Raw genomic sequence first — 16,781 nt, forward strand, 5'->3', positions numbered from 1 at the left:
ATCATATGCCCCGGCACAACAACGACAAAAGAAAAGCAACATAAAACATTTTTTTAAAAAGCACAGAAATTTCCTCCTTCTGGTTTAATCTGCGTTAATTTGTTGTGTGCAAAAAACCTGCAGAGTCGAGTTTTGACCCTTCGTTTGAAAAATATTAATAAAAGTTCACATGTGCTGTCGCCGCGCGTGTGTGTGTGTGTGTGTGTGTGTGTGTGTGTGTGACTGCAAACTAATTTTTGTGCACAATTTAAAGTTCTTCAAATGTTGCCTTCACGTGCACACAGGCCCCAGTGTGTCCAGATACAATAATTTCCAATATGTGTGTGTGTGTGTGTGTGTGTGTGTGTGTGTGTGCGTGTGTGTGTGTGTGTGGCAGAGCGAAAGAGGAGAAAGAAAACACGAGCATTTAGAAATTACAAAATAATAAATTAAGACGTAAGTTCTCCTGTGCACAAAGTCACAACAAACCAAAAAAATAAAAAACTTAAATCATTTATGAAACAGTGTCTCACACACACACACACACACACATACACACACACACACACACACGAACACACACATGTTGTTGCAACACGCGTGGAATAAAATGCATTAAAAAAAGAATGTGTGTGTTGTGATGAAATGTTGGATTGCACGCTCGTACATGCGCCGCACACGTGCGTGCACACGCAGACAGACACACACACAAACACACACACACACAAACACAGTCCAAATGTAGTTGTCATGATGATCTCTGTCGTAGTAAAACTCACATGAAGCTGCATGAAGGCGCAAATATTTCAGAATTGTGTCCATTAATTAATTTCACAGATGTTTTATGGATCCACCCCACGTGCTTAAATCCGGTCTAATTAGTGTCTTTAAGTAAATAAATATAATAATGATAATAAATATAATAATAATAATTAGGTGAGGGGTTGTGCTGCTGTTGGCACATGGGGAATTTATTTAGCTGTCGGCGCATTTTTTTAAAAAAAAACAACAATTCATGCGCACGATTTGAATTTAATCCCATTTAAAAAAATGACTGTTATTTCCCCCCTGACAGTCAGAATTAGTGGTAATAGTGACACGGTGTAAATGATTAAAAGCAGTAGCACGTGAAGTTGAGCTCACCTTGTATTGTCTCCCTGTGCGTCAACGATAAGTGCTGCGGGTTCACCTGCTTGCGGCGGGACATTGCCCCGGCATTTACTCTGGCATCGCCCGGTGAACGGCACTTGGAGTCGGCTTGGACCGTCTTGTCGGTCCTCTCTGGGTCGCAGGTGAGCAAACTTCCCCCTCCCTTCTCTCCTAATCCCTTTCTGCCGGTGACAGTCTTCAGCCCGCAACTTTTGACGCGCGCTCGGACGGAGGAGCGAGGACGAGTCGGAGCGCGGCGAGGATGGAAGAGCAGCGTGTCCACAGTGTCCTGACCCGCGGCGTCTTCGGAGGAAGCAACACCTGGATTGAAGAAGCCAAAGTGGAGTTGTTGTGTTTTTTTTAAAAAAAGGAAGCAGTTCGCTACTGGATGAGCCGATGAGCTGATTTGGTTGGTTATGATTTGCGAATGACCTTTTTTTTTTTTTGCAAGATAAAGAAAGAAAAAGATCCCGGACTGCCCACCTTCTGAAGCGACAGCTGAAGTGCGGTGAGAGAGAGAGAGACACTCCACCGGGGATGGCTACTGGCTTCTTATTTGGCTCCTCTCCCTCTCTTTTTTTTCTCTCCCCCTCTCTTAATTTTAATGCTCTGATTATATCATCTGGGGTCAAACGGCTGCTGTTTTTACTCTAGGATTCCCTACAGTCCTTCCATTTCAGCAGTGGTGCGCTAAAATGACCCTTTGGCACTGACTCCTCCTGCGCGTTTTGGCATCGGCGCGCGGAACGGCAACTCTTGGCTCTGGTGGCAGTAGCCTCGCTGATTGAGAGAGAGAGAGAGGGAGGGAGAGAGAGAGAGAGAGAGAGAGAGAGAGGCAGGCAGGCGGGCAGACAAGACACCTCCTCCTCCTCCTCGTCCAACAAGCAAGAGGTCCAATGTTTCCCAGTTTCCTACAGTATCGAGGCTACTTCTTGTTGACTCACACGATGAAAGAGGCTCTGTTTTGGGTGTGTGTGTGTGTGTGTGTGTGTGTGCAGCCTGTGCCTTTTTCTTTGTGTGTGTGTGTGTGTGTGTGTGTGTGGTTGGGGTCTGCCCTCGGTGGAGTGGGATGGGATTCAAGTTCAAGTGCGTCCGCGACGTCCGCGCGTCAGACACAACAGGCGCGCTGGACACTGGAGGCGAGCAGCGGCGGGGTTTCTGCTCAGAGAGGGGAAAAAAAAAAAAAAAAAAAGTAATTCCCGCTGTCAGAGGCTGCAAACACAAGGCTTCCTGTTCCTACCGTCACACTTAATGGTTTAATAATCATCACATCCAAACAGATAAGTCTGATTGTGGCGTCTCACAACTCTTTTCTTCCCTTTCCTGACATTTTTTTTCCAGGGTGAAACCAGAAGGAAGCTGGAATATCAGGACCACCCACACCTGGATCACATCCAATAACCCATATCTGTCAAATCTGGGTTCAAAGGTCACCGTTACCCCCAGATAACGGACACTTCCTGCGGCATCGCAGACGATAAATGACCAAAAACACCACCGCTGCTCGCTGCTCGGCGTCAAAATGTAAAGCACACATATGTCCTCTGGTTGAGTCAGAGAGAGGAGGAGGAGGGGGGCTGCATCTTTGTTGTTGGGATGATTTAAACATGTTGTGAGGCAACAGTACCCTCTGTTGGCACAGTCAGGAGGCATTACTCCTGTTCAGGAGGCCGATACCTTTAACACAGCCGTTCTTTTCCATACTCTCCTTCTTATTTTTAGACCCGGAGCCTCCCCTTAATTTGCCATTTATGCAATCCGCGGCGTAAGAGAGTCCTTGAAGAGCCGATCAGGTTCACTCAGAGGCAATTAATGGCACTAATGGGCGATCTGCTCTGCGCATAATTCACCGTGTTCATTTAGATCAAGTGTAAGTGCTCTGCTACACAGCTCGCTCAAGTTTCTTTTCTCTTTTCTCGCCCTCAAAGTTGAAACACATTGTTCGAAGCGAGGAGAAAAAAAAAAAAAGTATAATAAGTCTAATAGGGCCCGCTTAAAAGTTGACACTGTTTCCTGGCCGGATCAGGCGTGGAGGAGGAGGAGGAGGAGGAGGAAGTGTGCGGCTATATAGCAATGCATTTTATAGTCGGCCATTAATAAAACATGGTGGGCAATTTTAAGAGCATTAGAAGTTTGATTGCTCGGGGGCAGGCCTGGGGGACTTTCAGGACAGTAATTATTTATATAAATGAAATGTCATCTCAGCTCTGGCTCAAGTAGACATAACCTCGGCAGACTCCGCGTGGAAACACTACAGCACAACAGCGATCGCTCGCTTAGACAGAGCAGAGCATGTTGTCGAGCATATTGCTCTGACTTGTTGGGGGGGGGGGGCCGCATAAATTCAATATGTGATGTTGCAGGAAATGTCTCTTTTTTTTAACACATCAGGGCCAAAAAGAGCAGCAACAGCAGCCGTGGACACACACACACACACACACACACACACACACTTGGATTGCAGAAGGAAAACATTATCCTGAGTTCACACACACACACTCACACACTCGCTTGCTTGCTTGCTTGCTTGCTTGCTATCCCCCCCCCCTTCTTGTGCTGCGAGCATCTCCTTGATCCTCACCCATGGGTTTCTCAATAATACATCAATGTCTCCATTATAGCTTGTATCTGCCGGGCTTGCAGGGCAAAGGCAGTTTAAACTGGGTTGCACGGGGGGCCGATACGCCACAAACGCCCCGCGCGTGGACACAGGAAAGGTTTTAAGTCCAGAGTGTTGCCTCTGAGGAAGACATGCAAGTGCCATCGCCGGGGTGGGAGACACCAAAACACACCGCAGGGCAAATGCTCACCAGAGAGAGGGGAGTTTTGTCCGAGCAACGAGGGACGTGGAACATCTCAGCTCTTTTCTCTCAAAAGAAAAAAAAACTGACCCAGGATGATTTAAGCAAGGTTCCCAGCACTCATAATTCATGTTAAACTCGTAAAAAAAAATGAGCCCGAGGACGACTCCGTAAGCAGGGAGGCTCTCGCACATCAGTGGACAAAGCAACATGCAACCGAAACTGGCGTCGATTCTGGGTCACAACCTTCGTCGCATCCTTTTACCTTCCATTTTTCATGTCCCTTCCCATCTCTCCCCCTCTCCCTCTCAGCTCTCTGAAGAATAACCCCCCAAAATTGCATTAATATGTTAGACTAGACGGATGTGGGGAGAAAACAAACTGCGCTCAACATATCAGAACAGAAGAAAAAAAAACAGAAGCCGGGTTAAGTGTAGGTTAAGAGCGAGGAAGCGGGTGTGAGCAGACATCTTGATGTGTTCAGGCACCAACAGGGCCGACATAAACAATGAGAGGTCCACTCCAGGACAGCTCGTGGTAATATGAATATTGCTCTGGGATTTGCTTATAGTCGGCGCTTCATTATGCAATGTTTAATATTAATAAAGAAAGTACAAGTATATATTATTCATAAGCTGATTTACTGTGGTTGGGTGTGTGTGTGTGTGTGTGTGTGTGTGTGTGTGTGTGTTTGGACTTGAGTGACAGATTGAGATGCTCCCTTGCTACGGGCAATACAACCAGACAAGGCTCTTTACTTTTTTTTTTTTTTTCTCTACAGGACACATCCTGACAATTTCTCCCACAGTTAAGAGGATTTGTCCGAGCACGGGTGAATATATAATGCATGCAGATCCCCCCCCAATTTTAATTTGGATGGAGTAAATGATTCAATGCCGGCTTTTTCTCTTTTCCCCCCTTCCTCTGAAGTGAGGTTGGCGGGGAGACGTTACTTTTCAGATCGAGCAAAGGTGGCGACGAGTGCTGCCACGAGCTCCAGAGAGAAAGAACGATTGTATGTTTCTTATTTCCCATCATTTCCAGTCATTAAATCCACACTTCTGTATGATTATTGCACTCTCTTGCTGCGTCAGAAGGGTTTCTGCATTTTAACGGCCTCGTTCTATAAAAGGACAACAATGATTTTGACTTGATTTATGGATAAAAGCGTCACATTGTTCCTGTTTCAGTCAGATTAAAGTGTACTTCATGGTCAGATTTGGCTCCTCGTAAAAACGTGACATTCCTTTATGTTAAACTTTTAAATTAATCAGATTTTTTAATAACACAAACTCAGATATTAGAGAAATATTGCTTTAATCTCATCTTCATCCAGCACCTTACACTTCCATCCAAAAGGTTGTGGATTTAAGTCCATACTGGTCATATTTTCAGATGTTTTTTCAGGGATTATGCTGAAATAAGGAATGCAAAACTACTAAAAATAAGAGTTATTTGCTTGTACTTAACGTATTTCACTTGTTATTGTGCTGGATCCAGTCTTGTTTCAGATGATAGTCACAGATCTATAATAAAAAGTCTCGGCATGTGAAGTTTTCCTGCTCTGTTGGCAGAAAATGTTGCTTATTTTAAGGATTATTTCCTCATTCTATTGCTTTTTTTCCCTTGTATTTAAGAGTTTACTTTTTTCAGTGTACACTAGAAAGTCATATATCTTTAATTATTAAGATTAACCCTCAAAAACAAATGGAATTGCTTCTATTTATATATTTATAAGTAGGTAAAGAGCGTGAAAAGTGGAAATCTGCTGCCTCTTGTTGATTTCCCTTTTAACAAACGCATCACATTACACAGTTTCTCAATTTATATCTCATTGGATTAAAGAAATAAACATCTCTAATATAAAACAGATGAACATTTTTCTGCTGGTGCTCCGTGATGTATCAGTCTGGAATCCCACGCCCACTCACTCACTCACTCACACTTTTAGACACTTCCACAAATAACGTATATGGCTGTAATGATAATCATATATTTCTATGTATGTTGGGAGATGTTTTCTATGGATTTGGACTCAAGCCATGTGTGTCCAGCCCTGCTGCCTGAGCACAGATCTCACATTATCTGGTCCAATCTTTAATTGCATGTGTCAAAAAAATCCAGGCCTGTCTGCCAAAGTCCACTTGTTATTCTTTGTCTCCCTCTAGTGGCTGTTAATGAGAACAGCACAATTAAATCACACTTCGAAATTGAAATATTTTATTCTAAATAAATATAATAAAAATACATGTTTTCCAAATGTACGAATTGAAACAAAAAAACAAACTTTTTCGACAAAGAAACAGATAAAACCTTGATTTCTAAACCACACGTGTCTCAAACGTCCTGCGTCATGACGTTTGCGTGACGTATTCCATAATGGCGGTGCCCTTGTTACAATGGGGGCTGCTAATGAGCACTTGTTAGCCAACTTATCGTGAACAACTGCGGAATATTAACACAGCCGACTGTTTTGGGTGATCGACTGTGACGGCTACATGTTAAAGGTAAACAGACGTGTTTCTTTACAAACAGACCGACGAGTATCGAGGTGATTATAACTAGTTTGGACTCGAGACCGCGAGTGGAGCAAGTTTGCTAGCCGGGGATGCTAGCGAGGAGCATCACCTGGGTGGCTTAACGTTAGCGGCACGTCAACTTTGACTACCTTTATCATATTTTGATTTATTTTAGCCTCTCACTGTATTCAAATTATCGTATCCTCGTACACCTTAGCCTGTATATGATCGACTAACACCCACGCATTGGTGGTTATTTGGTAACGTTAGCTTTAGCCGACGCTAGCCAACTTTAAGTTGTCATAACCGCTAGCTAGGCTAACATTACTGAAGCTAGCAAGCAGTAAACAGCTGCGTTATGCTAATTCGTGATGCTAATTCGTGTTTGTTGTTTATGACAGCCATATGGCTGCATTAGTTATGCTATATTCTTAGCTGAGGGATGTTTAGCGAGCCGAGATTTGTGAATGAATGGGATTGGAGCTGCCATGACAAGATGACATGTTGTTTTTTTATGTTCAGACTATGAAACATGCGAGTGAGGCTAACTGTCTGACAGTTAGCTATAGACACCAGTGCTGCTAGCATTAAGTGAAGCTGCTTTTCTCGGCTTTGTTACTATAATTGCAATTACACGATGGTTATAACCACAGTTTGTGTTTATGGTTTATTACTCATTAGTCCAGTGCAGCGGGTCCATCCTCCGTTGCCTCTCCCCAGCCAATGAAGGAATCCAAGGAGAACTACTCAATGTCCGGCCAAGGAATCCTGGACCACATCAAGCCATGCTGGTACTGGGACAAGAAGGATTTAGCCCACACCCCCTCCCAGTCTGAAGGCCTGGACCCTGGCACAGAGGCCCGGTATCGGAGAGAAGGAGCCCGCTTCATATTCGACGTTGGGACCAGACTTGGCCTGTATCCTTGATTAACTTTTCAATTTTTACTCCTATCAAATGCAATAAAGTTTAAATCAGTGGCACTTTAATTAACCCTGTCCTGTGTAGCGATCATAGCAGCACAGCCACAGTGAAACATCTTCTCTCACATGTACTTTACCTGCAAATAACTGTAAATGCTCTCCGTGGCTTCCTTAACTGTCATCAGACACTATGACACACTGGCAACTGGCATCATATATTTCCACCGCTTCTACATGTTTCACTCCTTCAAGCAGTTTCCCAGATATGTAAGTTCACTTGATGCTTAACCTTCAGTTTTTCTTCATTCCCAAACAAAATGTGTGGAATTAAAGGTTTACGGGTGTGATTTGTGTTTCGGCAGGTGACGGGTGCTTGTTGTCTTTTCCTGGCCGGGAAAGTGGAGGAAACCCCAAAGAAATGTAAAGACATCATCAAGACAGCCCGCAGCTTACTGAACGATGTGCAGTTCGCTCAGTTCGGAGACGACCCGAAGGTGCCGTTACTTTTATTCCCCCTCTGACGTCTCTAGGGACATTTTCACTGTTTACGCTGGCCACTGTATGTTTAAAGAGTCATTGAGTGCAGAAAAGGTAATAATCACAGCCTGTAATCCTTTGTAAACCACTTTACAGAGCTCTGATATTATATCATATAGCTCTGGAAAGAAAAAACAAAAAGATGAAGGAAATCTTGCTGCAGCCTAATTGCTGTTAATCGGTCATACATGACACAAACAGGCATAATGTTATGAACAGTAGTAGCATTCCTGCCTCTTGACTGACTGCGTACATGTAATAGTGCAATGGTGATGAAGGCAGGACTCCATCTTAGCAAGCTTTTGATAAATTGAACCCAAAACTAACAAAATCTGATTTTTCAAATGAGTTTAATTTGCTCAGAAACAGGCAGCGATTCTGTTCTTCGGAAAAATAAGATCATAATTACTTAAAGATAAAGAAATGTACCTTTAACATTACTAGCATGCATGTAAAGGATCTATCTTAATGCTCCCGGTATGTCACTGTATGAGGTTGAAACATTAAATAATTGAGGTATCTGTATTTCCTCCAACAGGAAGAGGTGATGGTGTTGGAGAGAATTTTGCTCCAGACTATCAAATTTGACCTGCAGGTGGAGCACCCTTACATGTTCCTGCTGCGCTACGTCAAGCAGCTCAAAGGTGAGTTGAGATAAGAACGGCTCTGTATCCACACAGAGTGGAGATACCTTTTGGTTCGAGGAATCTAAAAAAAAAAGCTTATGCATGTCTTTGTTCTTGTTAAAGGTGAGAAGAATAAAGTGTGCAAGGTGCTACAGATGGCGTGGACCTTTGTCAACGACAGGTGAGCAGTAGACTTGTCGTGTTACCGATGACTTCTTCTGTAGTGCACAGCATCATGTGGGAGGATGCTCTTAGAATTTATCATCCAACCAGCTGGCTGGTAAATGTGCACAGATGGATGTAAATTCTTCTAAAACAGCCTTGTGGTTTTAAGATGTGTTCTACATAAATACTACTTCCCCAAATCAAACACAGCCAGAGCCTTTCTTTGCATGTAATCATCCCAAGTTTGCCAGGAGTCACTGTTCTAGTGCCACACACAAATAATAAAAAATAATTGGACAGAATTGGAAACAATCAGTGTTTTTAACTGAAAGATGATTGTAACCACTCCGTGTCCCTGGCAGCCTGTGCACCATGCTGTCCCTGCAGTGGGAACCAGAGATTATCGCGGTGGCCGTCATGTATTTGGCCGGCCGCCTCTGTAAGTTTGACATCCAGGAGTGGACCGCCAAGCAGTCGTCACGCCGCTGGTGGGAGCAGTTTGTCCAGGACGTCCCAGTTGAGCTGCTCGAAGGTACTTCTGATGAAGCCGTATCTCTTCCTGCTTTTCCTCCAGTATTTCATCTTCTTTCAACAAAAAAATCTGTCTCTGTTTTCCAGACATTTGCCACCAGATTCTGGACCTGTACTCTCAAGGAAACAAGCCCATCCCTCAACAGATCCAGGAGAAGGAGCGGTCTTCCAATCCTCCGCTCCCAGCTCCTCCAGTCCCACTGGGACAACCACCAGCCTCTAACCCTCCTCCCCCACCACCCAAGAAGACTTCCCCTCAGGGTGGCAGCCCTGCACGGCAGCTCAAACGCTCACATGTGAGTATTTGCTAGTGGAAATTCCCTTGTTTTTGGCCTTTTTTATGGCGTCATTGATGGGACAGCTTGTAGAGATGACGGGAGGGGGGGTGGCATTTGGCAAGGGTCCACAGGTCAGACCCTCGTCATGGTCCTCCGTATGTGATAGCATGTTGTACCAACACTTGGTATAAGTTGTCTCAAAGTAAAGAGTAATTGCAACTGCTTACTTTCTCTCTTTTTTTCTTCTTCCAGACATCCCCAAAAGATGAACCAAAGGCTCCAGGTGAGACTTTGTTAAACCTCATGCAGGCATAATTCTGCTCATTTGGGATTTAAAGCAGTTGTCTGTTCATCTCCTAAAACGCCTCCAAGAGACGTTTGCTAATTAACGTGATCAGTTTATATGAACTCTGGGCAAGATTACAGATACATACGGTAGTTTCAAAGTGGCTGGGATTAGTATTTCCCTGCCAGGAATCAGGATTTTATGAATATCTGAGCCTACAGCAAAGTTCCCTTGGTGTGTTCGCAGGTTTGAAATAGCTTTCTTATTGGCTGATGTGATTAATTTGCAGAACAAGTTGGATCAAAGATTCCTCGACTGGAGAGCCCCATGCCCCCTCTGCCGACATCGCAGCCTCCCCCAGGTAAGAGTGGCCACGCAGAAACACGCTCGCTGCGCATTGTTTGCTTGTTTGCTGTTGTCATGCCAACTTCAACACGGATTTGTTGTTCACATTGTAGTCTCTAAATAGGATGCGTCCTCTGTTGAGAGTTTGGGGCCAGTGATGGTAACTAGCTGTGACAGCGGGCTGTGGAGATAAGTCAGCCTATTTTCACCTGCGGCTGCTGGTGGAAGTCTGCCAGCGAGCGCCTATTCCAGGCCGCGTTCTCTTTCCTTCTGCTATTTGCGTGTTTGTTTTTAAAAACAACGTCGGAGGAAGCAACCCAACCTGGTCGCTAATGGTATGAAACATCATACATCATTGGGGCATCGCTGCTGCATCCTGGGTTTAGTGCAGCCCAAGATGTTTGCGAGTGGTTTAAATAAATTGCAGACAGACCAGAGCTTTTTTAAAAACACATTTTTTTCAAACCCTGTACCAGTCTGAGAACTGGTGCAGCTCGACCTTTCTCAAACGCTGACGGAGCACTGTGGATGTCTGGCTGAGTGAGACTGTGACTAAAGTATCTCCATGAGATAAGATTCTCTCTTGTAGTTTTATATTTGCCGTTTGCTCAGCAACAATTATTCGTCCTCATACATTATACAATCAGAAACACATTTTCCTTTGGTCACTGTGACGCCGGTAGTCTCCAGCTCTGTCCTCCGGTCTAATTTGTGAGGAAATTGATCATTTAGAGTTGGATCAGAGTAAAGGTACGTGCTGGCGTCCACTCAACACCCCCGCCGTCTGTTTGCGTGTGCCACCCAAATAGGCCCATAACGAGCAGCCGGGACCCCCCGCCTGGGACGCGAGCTTAGAAAGCAACCCCAAAGTCTTTAGTCCTCTCAGTCTGCTTACATAACCAGCAACTCGTCTGGACATGATGTTTCCCCCCACACACACACACACACGCACACACTCCTAACCTCTTCCAGACCAATCTGATTAGTGCTTGAGCCTGATAATGAGACCTCCTATGCGGCTGAAGCCTGGCAGACGTGGTCTAGCCCGTGCGCTCACTGTCTGGGAATGGAGAGGTTACTTGAGATCATGGGTGGATGAGCAGCCTCGTGGTTTTTCTCGCAGGGAAAAAGATGAATTTTTTAACAAGCTGTTTTTTTTTTTCTCTCTCTCTCTCTCTGTCGTTTCCCATCGCTCACTAGACCGCAAAGCCCCGCTTCCAGCTCCTCCCACAGAAGCAGAACCAGGAAGTGAAGCGGCCCCTCCTCCCCCACACGCCCCACCTCCACATCAGCAGCCCCCTCCGCTACCCCATCGGCCTCCTCCGCCTCCGCCCTCCAACTACATCATGTCCACCACCAGCTCCTACATGTCCGGCGAGGGCTTCCAGAGCCTGCAGTCGATGATGAAGACAGAAGGTCCCTCCTACGCCCCCATGCCGCCCAGCTACGCACCCCCGATCCCGCCGTATCACGTGTATCCTCCGCCTGCAGCGCCACCTCCAGGCCCTCCGCCTCCTCCTTCCAACTATCCGCCACCCAACTTGCCGCCAACATATCCACCACCGGGCTACAACAGCTACCCTCCACCTCCGCCACGCATGCCGCCGGGCCACGTGCCCCCTCCAGGTTTAGGCCTCCCACCTGCTGGGTACCCTCCTCCACCCCCAGTGCCCCCAGGACAGTCGCAGGTGCCCCTGCCCCCTCCGCCTGGCATGCCCATGAACCGCGGCGGTTGGATGAGATGAGAGCGTGACGGCGGTCTATAAACTGAGTTAGTGCAGAGATCCACAGCTGGGGGAACCAGGAAGGTGGGATTGTGGTGCAAATCGTCGGAGAGCTTGTTCACCTCAAGTGCAGCTTTTTGTCGATGAGGTTAATGAGCAACAAATACACTTGAAAGGTAAAGTGAGGTGTGGACAGCGTTGCTACGGGAACCTGAACTGATCTTGTAACAAACGCCGTCCGCTCGTCCTCATTGTTCTGGAGACGAACCAGGAGATATCAGCACCCTGAATTTTGTTTTTTTGTTTTTTGTTTTCTCACACATGCTCAGTGTCTGACCGTGGGCAGATGAAATGTACAAGTAGATAAAAGGTTGAGTATTATTTTTCTTTTCTGTGTCGTCTCACTGTGTGTTTTGTTTTTTTTTCCATTGAAACCAGTGTCCTGTTTCCTGCAATCTGTCGTTCTGTTCTCCACATTCCTGCTGTTTTTTCCTGAAGACCGAGCAGAATGATAATAAAAGCTTGAGACGTCGAACACACAGTAGTCAAATGTAAGAGGAACCATCGCACTGAAAGACATGTGAATACATTTTTGACCTCACACAGAGGTCATGTTACTAGATGTTTTACAGTTATTACACACACGTGACACCTGACAGTCAGAGGTTGTTAGTTCTTATCTGTTTTCATTTAGCTTGTTTTTTTTTCAGTCTCTATCCATACGTGCCTTAGTCAGGCTTCTCTTTTCTGTATCCTGCTCGCAAGCTTTGGTTTTTGTGACTGAGTGGCATGTAGGACAATAAACACCTGCTTTTCCTACTTTGAACCGAGTCGTGTGTTTTTCTTTTTTTTAATCTGTATAATGTGAAAAGGTATTTATCATTAAGCTATAATTGGATTCATTATGTGCCGCACCGTCACAATCGTAAGAGTTCAAAGTGCCCCTTCATCATGTACACCAACGAATCGATGAAGATTAAAGTTGATAGTTGTTTTTTTTTCATATTTACATTTTAGGGCATGTAGCTGACACTTCTGTCCAAAGCAACTAAGAGTAATTCATACAGCGAAGTGCTGACTAGCATATCAGTAGCACTGTGATATGCAGACCGGGGGAATTGAACCTACGACCTTCTGATAACAAGACGCTGGCTCCTCCTCTGAGCCACAGCCGCTCATATAAATACACAGTTTCAAAGATCACTAATTGCTTTTAGCTTATTAGCCTGCTTCCAACGGTTCATTCATACTATTTAGCAAATCAACTAAACTAGGAGGTAGAGCAGGTTGTCCAGTAATCAGAAGGTCACTGGTTCAAATCCCCCTGCAGCTAAATGTCAAGATTATTGAGCAAGATGCTGAACCCTCCTCTGCCATCAGTGCATGTGGCATCTGCTCATCTGCTAATTTTATTGTTTATCAATACTGTTTGGTTTATTACCTTCAGCTCATTATTTCAAAAGCTATCAATTACTTTTAGCTCATTACTCCCAAGTGTATGCTCAGCCTCTATTATCTTAATTGTTTATCCATACTTACAGATTTTTCAAGTGTTTATCACCTTTAACAAACTGTTGCATCCTTTCAAAGAAATAACTTAACTTAACTTTTCATCTGTTACCTGCAACTTTTGTCAAAATTTTCAATCTTTTAAACCATTTTTCTTAAGAATGCGTATATTTTAATCAAATTACATTTAATACTTTTTGTTGAGTTAATTATTCTGGTATTTCTCTCAAAGTTCCCAGCTGGAAATCACTTGTATACAGAAAAAAAAAATTAAAAATCATGGTTTCACTTCCAGTCGTGCACCAACAGAGGGCGGTCCAGCTCGTCGGCTGAGCAGAACCACAGCCTGCAAACACTCATCAAATAACGACACCACTCCACTGTATCATTAAGCAACTTTGTTTATTGTCTCCCAAACGTTTTTTTGTTGTTTTTTTTTTCTAAAAGTGGCCTATTTCATGTTTCCTCTTCACCTGCCAAACATTCCATCTCATCAGTGAAACTCATGAACAGAAGCTACAGCCATGACGGTCACTACAGGAGCTGCTGACACTTAAACGCTGTAGATTTCTACGACTCTGTACGGTGGTTGTTTTTTTTTTTAGCATATAGGCAGAAAAAGAGAAACACTATAGATGTTTAAAAAAGAAAAGAAAGAAAGAAAGAAAGAAAAAGAAAAGACAGTTGGGTTCCAAATCAAAACACCATGCAGAAAAAAAATGTGGCACATCTCAAATCAAATGCCTTATATATATATATATATTTATATAGTATTCAAAATTGTATCATGGCTTCAAATCAGTTCCTAGAAAAAAGGACACTTTTAAAAAAACCATACTTTGATTTTATTTTTTGACTCATTAATGGAGAGAGAGCGGAGGCGCATGGCGGGCGGCCTCGGAAATGTTCTAATTTGGAACAAACAACACTAGAGACGGGAGAGCTCGACCGATCAATACAGTCGGAGAGCGAATCTGATCGATTCAACCTACGACTGTTCCACTCACCGACAGCTCTCCCATCTCTATATCTGACACCTGGCAATAAATACTTTGACAAACAAAGCGTTTGTTCACTCTGACATCAAGAAATACTTTTTTTTTTTTTTTTTTTTTTTTAAATGTTAGTGTTTTTCAGGAGACATCTAAAGGGAAGACTTTTATCTCTCGTATTCTAAGAAAGAAATTAAAAATAAAAAGATTTAAGAAACATGCGCCGCGTAAACACACCTGCTGAATCCACGGCGACAAGCGATCCATTATCTGACGGGTTTTTGAGCGTTTTGGCCTCGAAACAATTTATTTCCATTAACGGGACAACGTTTTGTTTTTTGTTGTTGTTGTTGCGTGGATTCAGCAAATGCCTTCAGCAGTCTTCAACCGAGTTGTAACCAGGGTTCAATAAAGAGAGAGAAGAAAACAAAAAAAAGAGGATTCACAGGCAGATGCTACAGCTGCAAGAGAGCCATTCACGCCGCCGTCCACGCCGTCACACGCACGCCATCACACACACACACGCAGTCACACGTGGGGCGAAGGTAAAGCTGTAGCCCTCCCGACCTGAGAACATGATTGTCAAGCATGCACACAGCATACAGTTCGTTTGTTTTTCGTTTTTTTTTTTTTAAGTTAATTTCACCAAGTAAGAAAAATTATCTTATCCATCAGCCCGTTTGATCAGAATGGCCTTGATACATTTTCAGAAGGTTACAGAGAAAAAAGGAATAATAAGAATTAATCTGGAAAAGAATTAAAAAAAAAAAAAAGAAGACAGAAACAGAAAAAAAAAAAAAGATTACATTTAATTATTTTTTTTGTTGTTTTGTTTTTTACCCAAAAAAAAAAAAGCAAACCCTGTTTAAGGTCCGGTTGTGTGTGTGTGTGTGTGTGTGTGTGTGTGTGCTTTTTTTCCCCTCCAAACTAAAAGTTATTGATCACATGGCCACGCTAGAATACAAAATAGATAAAAGTAAAATCAACAATAACAATGAAAGAAGAAGTAGTGCTATGGTTTTATACATAATATACAACAAAGTTAACAGTGATCTCTAGACTTTTTTTTTTATTATCCATAGACTCGTCGTACGAGCAAAAAAAGGCGCTAGGTCACAGTGGGGTTTTCACGTCAGTTAACACTTTAGAACGCTAATGCTAGTTATGCTCGTCGACAACTAGGGTGGAGGGGGGCGGGGCCTTACATGTGGCGGGAGCTAGGGGTCGCTATGGGAGGTTCTATCAAAACGTTTAAATCTGAAGATACCGCCACGATCCCGGCGACGCGGGAAGAGATTTTTCTGCCCCCTTTTGCCGGCTGCGTCCCGGGTTGCTGTGCTTTTGAAACCATGTCGTATCGCTAGCTCGGTGTAGCTCGGTGTAGCACGGCTACGCTGTGAAGGACTGAAAGTGATGCGTTTGTGTTTGTGGGTTTTGACAGAGAGAGATCGTTGTGTGGCCGAAACAGCGGCGAATCAGTGAAACTAGCTGCCAGTTGCTCTGAGAGAGAAAACAAAAAACCCCCAAAAAACATGTTTGTACATGTGGATGACGGACTAACGGGTCCATTTAGTGGCCATCTTAGCCAGTCTTAAAGAGTTCGTTGAAGGAATGCTGGGTGCTGTAGGCAGTAGGGAGCACGGCATGATGGGATGTGTAGTACGAGGTGTCTTCAGGTGAGTGTAGGTGCTGTAAATCCTGATCTCTCTCTCTCTCTCGGGTTGCCACGCTACAGCGGCCCTTTGAACTGGTTCCCAGAGAGGTGCTGTCTGATGGACAGCTTTGATCCGGCTGCATCACCCAGCTTTCTCCACACCACCTGCAAACACGAGCAGAGGTGGAGAGAGAGAGAGAGAGACAAGTTGAGAGGGGGAAGACGAAGAGCGAGACACACAGAGAGAGAGAGACAGGCAGACACAGAGGCTGAAAGAGTGAAGCTCGGCTGAATAAAAAGAGACTTTCTTCTTCAAGAGTGAAAACTTCAAATGCTCTCAGTTTGACTTTGAGCTGCCAAGACTGCACACACACACACACACACACTCTCTCTGAATCCCTGTCCTCTGTCGCTGCTCTGGTGTTGAGATCCCTCTGAGAGTGATGGAGAGAGAGAGAGGGGGCCCCCGGGGGACCCCAGTGATATTACAGAGGTACTATTGTAGTGCGCCCCGGATTCCTGGCCCCGCCACATACCTCCGCCGAGCCCAGATAGCCCCGGCTCTCGCTTTCTCTCTCTCTCTCTAATCAGCGGGGCTTTTTATCCCCGGACCGGAGCCTTTCAGCACCAACAGAGGAAGATTGGAGGGGAGATGGAGTAGGGGTTGGGGGGGAGGACGGAGGAGAGAAAGAATGGAGAGTGGGGTGTGTGGAGGGAGGGAGGGAGGGAGTGCTCTTTTCCCTGCCGCTCTTGTTTAATTGCTCT

General features: G+C 44.6%; 3 protein-coding genes and 1 long non-coding RNA gene across 8 annotated transcripts in view; 2 read left to right on the forward strand and 2 right to left on the reverse strand.

The window, feature by feature from the left end:
- bcl11bb (BCL11 transcription factor B b) overlaps nucleotides 1–2,088 on the reverse strand; it is a 32,733-nt gene extending 30,645 nt beyond the window's left edge. Inside the window, exon 1 of one of the 2 annotated variants that reach the window (XM_030405453.1) lies at nucleotides 1,123–2,088. In XM_030405453.1, coding sequence (XP_030261313.1) covers nucleotides 1,123–1,186 — 64 coding nt within the window. In that variant the 5' untranslated portion in view covers nucleotides 1,187–2,088. The remainder of the gene's footprint in view (nucleotides 1–1,122) is intronic. The other variant, XM_030405452.1, reaches the window with a different exon arrangement.
- Nucleotides 1,176–5,001, forward strand: LOC115574151 (uncharacterized). Its single transcript, XR_003982435.1, has 2 exons — nucleotides 1,176–1,271; nucleotides 2,470–5,001. It is a non-coding gene; the product is annotated as an uncharacterized LOC115574151 (long non-coding RNA).
- A 1,277-nt stretch (nucleotides 5,002–6,278) lies between these two features.
- Nucleotides 6,279–12,687, forward strand: ccnk (cyclin K). Its single transcript, XM_030406235.1, has 11 exons — nucleotides 6,279–6,436; nucleotides 7,130–7,365; nucleotides 7,555–7,636; nucleotides 7,732–7,863; nucleotides 8,445–8,550; nucleotides 8,656–8,713; nucleotides 9,060–9,229; nucleotides 9,316–9,524; nucleotides 9,759–9,789; nucleotides 10,082–10,153; nucleotides 11,338–12,687. Exons 1-11 carry the CDS (start codon nucleotides 6,428–6,430, stop codon nucleotides 11,880–11,882), a joined length of 1,650 nt encoding a protein of 549 aa, XP_030262095.1. The 5' UTR covers nucleotides 6,279–6,427; the 3' UTR covers nucleotides 11,883–12,687.
- A 1,066-nt stretch (nucleotides 12,688–13,753) lies between these two features.
- ccdc85cb (coiled-coil domain containing 85C, b) overlaps nucleotides 13,754–16,781 on the reverse strand; it is a 48,487-nt gene continuing 45,459 nt past the window's right edge. For all 4 annotated transcript variants that reach the window (XM_030405572.1, XM_030405570.1, XM_030405569.1 and 1 more), the window contains one exon: nucleotides 13,754–16,181. In XM_030405572.1, coding sequence (XP_030261432.1) covers nucleotides 16,092–16,181 — 90 coding nt within the window. In that variant the 3' untranslated portion in view covers nucleotides 13,754–16,091. The remainder of the gene's footprint in view (nucleotides 16,182–16,781) is intronic.

Source organism: Sparus aurata, chromosome 22 (genome assembly GCF_900880675.1).
Source record: "Sparus aurata chromosome 22, fSpaAur1.1, whole genome shotgun sequence".
Classification (NCBI taxonomy): Eukaryota; Metazoa; Chordata; class Actinopteri; order Spariformes; family Sparidae; genus Sparus; species Sparus aurata.